The sequence below is a fragment of the Channa argus genome, chromosome 21, assembly GCF_033026475.1.
Source record: "Channa argus isolate prfri chromosome 21, Channa argus male v1.0, whole genome shotgun sequence".
Classification (NCBI taxonomy): Eukaryota; Metazoa; Chordata; class Actinopteri; order Anabantiformes; family Channidae; genus Channa; species Channa argus.
Window position 1 is genome coordinate 5,562,875 of NC_090217.1, and position 11,902 is coordinate 5,574,776.

The 11,902-nt window shown below is 38.8% G+C and overlaps 1 protein-coding gene across 2 annotated transcripts; it reads right to left on the bottom strand.

Annotated features, from left to right (window-relative positions):
* Window positions 1-499: 499 nt before the first annotated feature.
* LOC137106632 (specifically androgen-regulated gene protein) lies at window positions 500-9,435 on the bottom strand. 2 transcript variants are annotated; one of them, XM_067490203.1, is made up of 4 exons: window positions 9,257-9,435; window positions 7,846-8,019; window positions 4,386-4,665; window positions 500-4,223 (listed from the first exon to the last, which is right to left on the bottom strand). In XM_067490203.1, exons 2-4 carry the CDS (start codon window positions 7,921-7,923, stop codon window positions 2,779-2,781), a joined length of 1,803 nt encoding a protein of 600 aa, XP_067346304.1. In that variant the 5' UTR covers window positions 7,924-8,019; window positions 9,257-9,435; the 3' UTR covers window positions 500-2,778. The 2 variants fall into 2 exon arrangements, with proteins under 2 accessions (XP_067346304.1, XP_067346306.1); XM_067490205.1 differs by lacking the exon at window positions 9,257-9,435 and adding an exon at window positions 7,375-7,557 and having other exon boundaries at window positions 7,846-8,013.
* Between the last annotated feature and the right edge of the window lie 2,467 nt (window positions 9,436-11,902).

The window sequence follows — 11,902 nt, forward strand, 5'->3', positions numbered from 1 at the left end:
AAAAAGTGCTTTTTAAAATAAAAGCTTTCCTAAAGGTTTTCTCCATTTCTAAACCCTTACAGGGTGTTGTTGGAAAACCTCAGGCAACACAGTGGTAAAATGCCCCTGTCCCAATGATCTTGAGCTGCATTGCTGGCATCAAACTCAAAATTCCAAATCTAAAAAAAATAAAAATAATAAATAATAATGTCTGTTTTAAAATTTGGTATTTTGTCTTTGTACAATTTACAATCAGAAATGGGTTTCAAATAAATTGCAAACCATTGCACACTCTTAATGTATACATGCATAGTTTCCCTTTTTTTTCTTGGAGAAATTAAGTTTTATCTTTCACCAGATTTTTTTTCCTCTTAGTAGTCTGATAAATATGAGCCTGGTATAGATGTGACTGGTAAAGCTGATGTTTGTGTGAAAAAATTTACCCTTTAAATTCGTCACCTTAAAGCTACCTTCAAGTTTCCACTCAGGTGAAACATTATACACATAGTTACATCATAAATCACTTATTGTTCTTTTTAATGATTGACAAAAACTCAACATTAGATATATTAAGCAGAGTATATACAGGACCCCAGGCTGTTGCACAATAGCAGCAACACTCACATGCCACTAAAATTTCCATTGAACCGCACATGGATGTATTTTTATCTTCATTCTGTGCATATCTTTACACTTTGCAGAAATCTTTCCTTTTAAAGCAGAGGGCATAGTACAGAATGTAGTTATATACTGTGTGTATGCACCATTAGATACTTCTAAATGACTGTAGCTGAACTACAGAGAACCGGAGTCTGTAAACAAAATTGACAAGAACATTCACACAGGAGTAGTATTTTGCTACGTCTGTGCTAAACATAATATACTTCAAAATATACTGTAGGTGAACTACAGAGGGCGGAGTCTTGATAAAAAACACTAAACATACATACATATTAAAAAAACACACACACATGCTTTCTCTGGTACAACAGTTAAATAACACACTTGCAAATGTCAGAAACAGTAAAGTTATGACAGGAACAAAAACACATAAGTTACCCAGGATGTATTTCTAGATGCTGTGGTTTTAGTGCTTATGCACTGTACAATACCATGTGCTCGCCCGTCCCTAAAGAGCAGTTTTTTAACATTCCCTCTGCGTTGTAAAAAAAAGTAAAAGTCCTGCCCACAAAGCCATTCCACAGTCTGTGGTTTGGTGTGGGAGGTTTCTCCGTGGAGTAAAAATATCCTCCAGCTCAGCTCAGCTCTACATCTTCTAAGAAACCCAGATTTTCACTGTAACTTCTGCTCCGTTGTTATTCCAGGGCATCAGATTTATTGGAAACATTTAGTTTCCAGAACCACAAAAAAGCCACTTAATGATTTTTGGATGTTTCTTTGATCCTCTGCTGTTCCCTTCAGTTAGGATATCTCTCATACACGCCTTTTTATAACAATTATTATATAGTTTTGTTCATCTGAGAATGACGTTTTCTCTAAAGACAAGTGCTTTGAACTTTTTTCCCCTAAAGCGCTAACAGAAAATAAAACACACAAGCACATACTCACCGCTGACTAAAATGCCCAAAGCTGGTAAACAAACCAGTAAAAACCAAAAAAGGTTCCCACGTAACAAGAGTTTCACAGCCTGTGTCTGAACATTAATTTCACAGATGCTAGAAGGTTAAAAATTAATAATAAAACTTAAACTACAAACAGAAACAATGTAAAGAGGTCTTTTCCAAGTGTGTGGTGAGGGCTTTTGGTTTTTTTTTTTTCCTTTTTTGTATAATAGGTGTAAAATATAATTTGCAGTACTATTGCTGTGCTTAAATTGCATTCACTGACTTTGTCTTTTCTATCAACTTTATATAATTTTCTGAGCTATATTTGTAGTGCAGCCGAGGACGTCCTTTACTGTTAACTGCAGTTAAAAAAAAAACAAAATTTCACCAGGGCCAAGGCCAGAGGCAAATCTAAGATGCGGGCCCCCATTGATCCCGGATTGTGCCAAATTTACTATATTGCCATACACACTTATTTAAAAACATATGAATAAGAAACTTTTTACAGCACAAAGCACAAATTTGGCCACTAAAGAGTTTGAAGCATAGAGATTTTGCCCACTCTGCCTGGTTCCAGCCTTTCATTTAACATAACAAAATACAGAATGTTAGTAAAAACAACAAAAAAAAGCATTTTAAGATAAAAATCACATTGTAATATTTTTGGAATTAATGCCACATCTGCATCATGCTGGTATGAAGATCCCAACCAATCCATTATGTCCTCCTGCTTGAGTAGTGTTTGTTGATTAGTGGTAGTCTTTTCGTGGGGCTCATTGAGAATAATAAAACTATGGAACATCTACAGTCTTTTTCTTAAAAATGCTTTTAGAAATCTTAAATAATGGACCCCAGGGCTTCTGAACAAGACTATTGACAATCAGCGTTGTTAATGTCAAAACGTTATTTGATTCCCACGAGGAAAGAGTTCTTCTTTTTACAGCATTAGTTCATTCTCAAATATCCGCTCGTTGATCAGAGTCAATATAAAGCATTTCGCAGTTTTTCTGTCAAGACCTTCATAATCAAAACAGTGTTAAATGTACAACATCTGCACGGTGTCATGCAAGTTTTTATGGCTACAAAGTCAAAACTTGTGCTGGTCCTCTGTGAAAGTAGGTCTCTCACCATCCACAACTCACACTCATGAGGGAACTTTCAGCATACAACCTCCACCAGCAGGTACACACAAAAGATTCAGGCTGGAGAATAAATAGTGGATTGCCAGAGATTATCAAGGGTCTTTCAGCAGCCCCAGTTTCCTCAAAGCCTCCTTGCGTGATTCGTCCATTGGACCCCGTCCAGAAAACTGCACAGTGATCCCCTGGGAACGAAACATGGAGCTGGATCTCCCCCTGTGCTCAGGGGTCGAGACTTGTGGGGCTGCTTTCTGAGCAGCAACATGGACGGTGTGCCGATGAGGTTTTGGGGCAGGGGCCGGGGCCGGAGCTTTAAAACTCTTTGTGTGACCGTGACTTAAGCCAGGGGAAGGGTTAATGGTTCGGCTCTTTCCTCCGAAACTGTTGATCTCAATGTGTACTGGCTCAGATTTTGCAGGCAAAGACTGACTCTTGTCAATATGAGAACTAAGGATGTCAGGAAGGTCATTCTTTTTCGTGGCTCCAGAAGCAGGGGTCACGACTTTGCTCTTTCCTCCATAGTTATTGAACTCACTGGGGTTAGACAGTGCTGGGTTGAAGATTTTGGGTTCAGGGCTAGTTGGAGAAGTTGCCGGTTCATTCCTAGCATGGACCTTAATAGATTTCCCTCCATATCTGTTAAATTCAATCGAGCTGACGTCAGATGGAGGACTGACTGGTGCCTTGTGTTCCCAATGAGGTGGACTGTAGCTGCTCTTTGTGACTGCTGGAGGTGATAAACTTTGTTGGGGATTTCTATCTTCATGGCTCTTTAGAGATTCTTTCCGCAGAACTTCTGGTTTTCTGTCAGCATGAATCTGCTTCTGAGTCGATCTAGTAAAATTGGCCTGTGGCAATTTGGTGCTGGTTTCTGTTGTTGGCGGAACCTTTTCCTCCAAGTGCTTGACATTGTTTTGAGGGGTGCTGTACGACATGCCTCCAGACATGTCATGGTTCTTTGTCAGGCCAAGCTTAGACAGGGCTTCCATCCTGGATACATCTGGTGCAGGGTCCTTGAAGGAAGTGCTGCGAGTAGGAGTATTTTTAGGTAAATGGTCTGTAGCTTGCTGAGGGTCTTCCTGCGCAAGAGGGTGAGATGTTCCTATTAGGTTTGCCAGCATCTTCGCCTGTCGCTCATGTATGTTCACATTACCCGCTGAAGGGTTCTGGTTGTCTTTGCTGTGAACGACACTGATATTAGCAGGATAACGGGTTGGCTTAGCAGAAGTTGGTGGACACTGTTTCATGGGAAGATCTGAGCTATAGGTCTGTGGTTTTTCTGACTTCAAGCTCTGTTGCTGGTGGTGTGAGGAAGGAAGGAGGTTGGGGGTTCCACCAGGCTGGTTCTTCGCCATCTTCTGGGCGATCAAGACAGGGGTGGGAATGCAGCCTGGGGGTTGGTAAGAGAAGTGGCCATCTGTCGAGCCATAGCTGCCGCTTGGTAGCGGGGGGTTGTACTCTGAAGGCAAGCCGTCTATTGCATCATGTCTTGGCTTTATCTCAAAGTGCGTTTCAGGTGCTGGCATCATTCTCTGAAAGTCTGAAAGGAACAAATTGCAAAGTTACCATTAGCAATAAGTAGAAGCTTCAGTGGTTGGTATTGAGACATATCTTGTCTTTAATGTTGTGTTTGAAAGTTTTTTCATTTTTCAAATTTCCAGAATTCTGGCTATGCATTCAAGAACCAACTGCAGTACACTACCTGGGCTGGTGGAACTGATGGTTGACTGTTTCGTTTGCACCAAGTCTGGTTGTGGGCGGACCAGGTCTATAATATCATGATCTTTGGGACTGGGGGGTCCAGCTAGCAGGGAAGACATGGTGACCACAGAACCAATAGAACCACAGGTGCTTGCGGGGGCCTTCACCTGCCCAGGCCTCCGGTCTTCCTCCTTTAGACTCTCCTCCAGTGAAACAATGGTTTCCTCAAAGAACTGGATGCACTCCTGCTCCTCCTGGCTTAGAGACTGCAGATCATCTTCCTGTCAAGGCCAAAAGACAATAGAAAACCAGTTGACATGGTGGAATTTTATTGTTTTGTTTTCTAACTTCCTTTAAGTTTATGTACATAAAACATTCAAGAGTCACAACTTAAATGTGAGACTTGAGTTGAAAAACTCCTCCATTTTTCTTTTTTCCATAGGGGTAAACGTCCAAAAGTAAGAGAGATGTCTTTTTAGTGGATTTTTCCAGCACACAGTAGTTTTGTTATGTAACCTATTTCCATTTTTTTGTGCAAATATTTGTCTTTTACTTTCTCTTCACCGTGTTTCGAACCATTCACGCTGCACTTTCTCATACACTGACTACTGTATGAGAGAGTACAGAATGAACACAGACCTGTTTGTTCCTGCATCCCAGCCCTCCAAACTTTCAGCCCTAAATGTAGCTCAAACGCCCCTCTCTTCTGTAGCCCCTCCCTCTGTGCCTCTCCCCATCTCTGCTTCACCTCCATGGCTACCTGTCCTGTTTCACACAGCGCTGCCACTGACAACAACACAATGGGCTATCCATTAACAACACACTGACTATTGCTTTTGCTGCTTCACTTAAGGTCTTTTTCAGTCCTGATGAAGATCAATTCCACCTATTAAAGCCAAACCACACACTGCAGTTTAGCCTCTGCAACAATACGTGACTGACCTAAAAACAAGCAGTAGTATAAAATGGACTTAGGTCATTTCAATACAAACAAAAACTACTGGTTTTACGTAAAATAAGGAGGTGCAATAACATCTGTTATAGCAAATATCAATTTTTTATCCCAATTTAAGATTATTGTTTTACCTGCATAAATAATATTGAAAGGCATAATGTCAAGCCAAATCGTAGTTTTTTCCTGCATATACTTCTTATAAAGTCGATATTTTTGAAATCCGGACCATGACTGGATTACCAACCAGGAAATAAGAACAACTGCTCAAACATGAGTTCATTAAGAGCCCCAAAAGTCCTCTGCATCTTTGTGAGATAAATTGAAATTGAAAAGGAAGTTCTTGTAAATGGTATTGTGTTACAATGTAGTTTCAGTTGGTTTTGTATTTGATCAACTTATACTAAGTCCGGAAATGCTAAGAGAGTTGAAAATGTGGTCACAGTTCATTTTCTTACAGGGTTATCTGAGCATATGTCAAACTGCCATTTCCTCTTATAATGAAAACATAGCATTTGTTTCATGTTTACACAAACAGACTTATAATGGTATGTGCTGGAACTATTTCTTGGCAAACAAAAACCACGTCTCAAGGTCTCCTTGTCAGGTTGTCAGGTTGCCAGGTTTGCAGCCATTGTGTTTTGTTCAAAGACCAAAACCTGTGCTCACCCACATTTCAGTGTAGAGCCAGAGATGCTGCCTTTGTCATTGTTTGTGAAGAAATTGTTTTAAAGTTAATATCTTATAAAACCACAAACTGTGGGGCAAATTAGATGAACATTTCTACTACTGACCATTAGTAGAACACACATTTCACACACTAATGGACAACAGATTAGAAATATGTTGATCACAGGCCATGTCTTACTACAATTACACAGCCACCAGACTGACTGTAGATGCTTATTTGAGCTATATCAAGGTGATGACCTTCAGCTGGTGGTTGATGAGGCAGTTTGTTGCTGACATCTGTGTTATTAAAGGTGTCACGACAAGGTTACTGAGAGTTTTGTGTGTTTGGCTTTACGAATATAGACACACAACGTGACCTGCAGCAACACCCAACTGAAACCAATATGAGATGAACACTTTCAGCTGGAGTGAATGGTGTCTATTGTCACGAAGCAGCTCAGGACCGAGAAAACTGCAGCTTAACCGGTTCGACTGCGTTGTGTGCTGATAATGAATGTCATCCCTGAGGCATCTGAAGGCAAAAAGCTGCTAAGCAGGTGTAATCTCTCAGAGTCTGAGATACTGGTGCACAGAGCCATAAGTTCTGTAAGCTGTCATCATACCATTATGTAATAGAAGGAAGGGGGCAGACATGTCATAATGTTAAGACTTTGGCCTTAGTTTGTTTGATTTGTTTGCTGTGGTTCTGTGTTCAATTGATCATTTAAAGGTTTGATTAAAATGTTAAACAATAGTACCTCGGTGGGGTTGGGGGGGGGTTGTTAAACAAAATCAAGCAAACATAAAAATAAGGTATAGCAGCAGGCTTACTCGTGTCTGGTGGTCCAAAAATGATCCACTCCAGAGATCGTTGTATATAGACGCTGAACATTTATTGAGTTCCACGTTCCAATTGAGTGGATAACAAAGTAATTCCACAGAACGAGGTAAGAAACCATGTACCTCCACAGCTACACACTTAATTTTCCACTACTAACTTGTAGACCCCGTCTGTCAGTTAGCTCCAATGACAAACATCGTTTCCTTGACAACTGGTTAATGAAACTTCAAAGACAATAACTTCAGTGGCAGTTATTTGATGTCATTGATGGAGTCATCGGTACGCTTCTTAATCTACCTAGCACAACAAATGCAGAGAACCCCCACCCCCATTAAAAATTGGGGTTTAAATGATTTTCAAATCATTCCATACTCCACTTATTTACATTCTATACAGTATCCTACCTTTTCTAGAAATGGGGCTTATAAAATATATAAATGTCACCTTCTAGAATTCGTCCAGTGGTTAATTAAAGGTTTGCTTATAATTTAAATTACTACCATAACTTGTAATGTTTTCACTTACGGATTAAGCAAACTTGATATGACATTAATTTGTGAATTGGTGTTGGACGTTGCCACGTTGTCTGTTTCCAGTTAAGTTAGTCAGCTGCTAGCATCATATTAACTGCCTATTGAACCATAATTACAGGCTGATAATGGCCCATTGAATGGCATGATTCCTTCCCAATCAGGTGCAGAGGGAGAGCTGGAATAAAGCAAATAAAGAATAAAGAATAAAAAGGCCTCGTTGTTGAAAAGGACATATATATTTAGTTCACAGATTCCCCGTTAACTACCTCTAACTTCTCACAGATTCTCAAACTGGGAGATGTGTCCAGATGTTAAAACCAATGTTTAGAAATTAAGGAAATCAATGAGGCTAGAGGTCACACTTTTATGACTGAGTTACGCTGTCTCGGAGCTCAGTGGATAAAAATGGCAGGGATGTTTAGGAAGATGTTTTACCCTGTTAGAAATTGCTACCTCAACTTACCCCTGGTCTGGAGTTTCGACTAGTTACTCCGTTGACTGTGTAGTGTCGCTGAGAGTTGGAGTGCAGATGGACGTCCATGGTGCGAGATTCAGAGGTCAGCCGGCATTTGGACTAGGACAAAACCAGAATCCAATCTGATCCTGCTCTAAAAGGGCATCTAATATTCTTTAGAGTCTGGAGACAAAGAGAAGATGAGAGATGTCAAATAGCTGATGTGGGTCTGACCTCAGGAGGAGGTTACTCAAGGTCAAAGTGCAATGGAGAAAGTTAAATCCTTTATAATAATGAATATTGAACAGAAGGCTGTAAGTGGTTCCCCTAAAGTAGCAGTGAAAGTAAAAAATGTTTTATTACAAGTGAAAATACTATTTTCAAAGTTCACATTCATCAATAAATGTAGCTAAAGAATCAAAAGTATCAGAACATTTTTAGCTTGTTAATCCGTGAATGTAAAAGCCACGTTTTGCTGTTTCAGCTGCTCGAGGTGGAGCTAGTTTTCTAACTACTTTGTTTTGTTTTGTCCAGTGGATCCTAACCTTGGGTCACAGGGTGAAGTATTTCATCGTGTAAAATCTAAAAATAAATCTGTAGGATAAATGGGTGGAAATAAAAGTACTTATTTAATTCAGTAATGTAACATAAAATGCAAATACTCGAGCAAATACTTTCTCTCCACCCCCTGCTCTCATACCTCCACCTCAGCATCACAGCAGAGACACACCTGATGGACTAGTTAACCTGGAGCAGGTAGAGCTACCAAACAAGCTCCTGAGACTTTCTGCCAACACATTCCTCACTAATGCTGCTGTGACCAAAAAAAAAAAACCTTAAAGAAACAAAATGTTCCCTGTTGCAGTCTAAAGTTGAATTAAAATCAGAAACTGTTATGTCAAGGAAATCACTTGAATAGAATGTACTACTGGTTATGATGAGGTATGAACTTATCTGTACTATAGCATCTTTCCATTACTGGTATCTGGTGTGTTATTATTCTATCTGTCTGTGTTTCCCTACTATATGATAATGTTTGATCAGGTTCTAGTGTTCCAGTTTCATCTGGTTCGTCAAACAAAACATATCACCCGTGAAGCTATGCTCACTAAATTAAGAAACATACATCAGTACTAGAACAAATTCATTCTTAGTTATAAAAACGTGGACATATCTCGTTCGGAAGTGCGGAATGATATAGTTCTGTTATACTGTGTTCTAGGGGACAATTATCTTTGCTTGATAGTCTGTCTCTTTTATGCTGCTAAAATATTAGACTTAAAGAGAAGGAAAGTAAAGCCCTTCTCCTTGGCTCTACTTTTTCATTTTCAAAGAAGCATTAAAAATATATTCTCAGTTTATACTTTATATCTGAAAGAAATTCGCAGATATAGTTTAATCATTTTGGCGCAGTACTTACCCAACAACACCACACATCCATTTTCCTCACACGAAGAAGGAGCCAGACGTTTATTCTTCAGAGAAAAGCATCAACATTAATCTCTGACTCTCTTAGAAGAAGTTTTCCTGAAAAGTCTCGCGGGTTTACGCTCCTGTTCCTCTTGCGCTTTGGGTGAGCTCCGTGTGCGTAATGACACCACCGCCGCACATTACGCACAATTTGAGGACACAGAGAAACTCCACCCACAGTTACTAGGTGTGTGGTTTAATTCAGGTGTGTGAACAAGTGTTGGACGTGTCCATAGTGACACACTGGAAAGTAATCCCAAGCACTCACACACCTCCCTCACCTAGTTTCACTAGGATAGGTTTAATGGACAGTGGAGCAGTCGAGCTTCGCTGAAGATACTCTGGGGTACAAGGGAGGACTAATTGGCCAATTTTGAGGGAAGGAAAAAATATTTTAGGTTCTATTGTAAACACCGAGCAACCAGTTTTGTGGACATTTTAACTTCTTAATAAAAAAAAAGTTCAGTTAAAGGAGAAATAGAGACACAAGAATTTGTCTTGAATGTAATGTTGATTACTACACGAACTTTCACTTAAGAGACTGCTCCATTAAACCACAAGTGAATACACTTGTTCTTTTATATCTGGGAAATGCATTTGGCTCTTATGCTGAATTGTTTGTTGTACACACATTTCACGTTCTGGATGCTTAGCTCGCTGGCAATTCTCTGAAGAAAGGTCGTTTTTATTTATTTATTTATTTTCCCCAAGAAACAGGATTTTTGGAAATTAACTATAGATAGTAGTTAGTAATAGTTCGCCAACGTGCAAAACAAAGCCTGATCACTTTCATGAGCACATGTATTTATTTGTCATAGTGATATTGAAAAATGCCTGTTATATTTCAGCCCAAGGATGTGCAAACACCACAGAAGCACAATTTAAAAAGTTTAGAAAACTGGATATTATTTTGAGATAATGTGATAAAGCTGTGAACCAAGCAGCAGTTGCCACAATAATAGAAAAATATATTTAAAATATCTTCAGAGTAGTAGTAGCAAACTGTAGCTAAACATCAGAAAATAGGACTAGAGAAGTTGACCCTAACGTGTATGTGCTGTGGGCGCCCTCTGCTGGCTGCAGCCTGGTAACGCGGCGGTGTAATTTGGATCGAATTTTCCTCAGACAAACTTCTTCTTGCAGTCATAACAAAGTCAAATCTGAACACACAGATATAAAACACATTGATATCATTCAATGTGACTTGCATGTCAGATTACAACACGTTTTAAGCTTCTGTTATAATCAAAATATTCCAGTGGTGGTTGTCTAGCTGACATTAGAATAGTCAATTTCCTGAGAGCTTTTTCATATTTCTATTTTCTTTTTTCCCTGACTTAATATTGTTAACACCCCCCTAGTGTCAGTGCCCTGTACACAAGCAAGCATCCTCAGTGGACATATTTCCCATCTACTGTCACACATGGAAATAACTCCATCAACAAATAAACTGTAGTGGGTATTTAAACAATCATAATGGTTGTGTTAATAATAGATTAAAGAAAGACCGCACATTTTTTAATTTCATCTGTGAGATTTTAATGTCTTTATTAGACCCTGAGCATATAACCAAGATTTGAATACATTTTACACCTGCTCCTAAACTGTTTAAGGATTAATAACTAGTATGGAGAATAAGCTAATAAACTAATTGCTAAGTAATGTTGGCAAATACAGTAGTAAAACTACAAGATAAATTAAGCAAGGTGATAATACAGCTGGTTTAAAATAATAATAATATAAAAATCCATAAATAATTCAAAAGTTGTATAATTAAGAAAGTGAGAAGTCATGACATGTAGAAAAAAGGTGTAAATCTTAAAGGTTCTGCAGTATTTCTAGGTCAGCAATCACAAATAAGCAAATATGACACTGAAAATTTTAACTCCTTTGTACTAAAGTTCAGATTTCCTTGGGTTTTATCCGTTCCATTGCAGCACACATTCAGATGACTGGATTTATTTGAAGTATTTGGCCTTATTTTTCTTGCTACTAAGTGGTTCATAATGTTGCTAATTCATCCTGATTACATGTTCACAACGGTTACAAGTGAACGATGAAGTCTTAACACTTGGTTTTACTAATGTCATGAAGAGCATGTCCATTCTGAGCAGAGCAAAGTGTGATACACAGTGCGCACAGGGCGTAGAAGTACACAAACTCAAAACTCAAGTAAAAGTGCAAATATTGGCCTAAAACAATTCTCCACAACAAGAACCACTTTAAATTGTTTGCTCAAGTAAAAGTACAAAGCAGGTTATCTACATTTTACTCAAAGTATGCAACAAACAAAACAATGTATTTTAAACCATACTAATTATGGCAAAACATGTACAATAATTATTTTAGAATGAATGTAAAAAATACGGGTCAAAGACTGCTGTTGGTAAAAGTGGAACTGATTGTAACCAGTTTATTGCTCTATGTGCTGAAAGGTGGTTAACCCATGATGACAAATCACCATTCATTCATTCTTTATTTTTAATTTTCTTTTCATATTAAACCACTAGTTGGCGTTAATGTTGTAGCTGATCAGTGTAGGTCTTTAGCTCTAGAGTGCAAGCACAACATGAAGCCAGTGATTATGCCCCGGTTT

Excerpts from the sequence above, each read along its gene's own strand:
- LOC137106632 (XM_067490203.1), bottom strand. The coding sequence starts at position 7,923 with ATGGACGTCCATCTGCACTCCAACTCTCAGCGACACTACACAGTCAAC. Across the intron at positions 4,666-7,845 it reads GTCGAAACTCCAGACCAGGG|GAAGATGATCTGCAGTCTCT; the intron begins GTAAGTTGAGGT and ends TGGCCTTGACAG. Across the intron at positions 4,224-4,385 it reads CATCAGTTCCACCAGCCCAG|ACTTTCAGAGAATGATGCCA; the intron begins GTAGTGTACTGC and ends TGTTCCTTTCAG.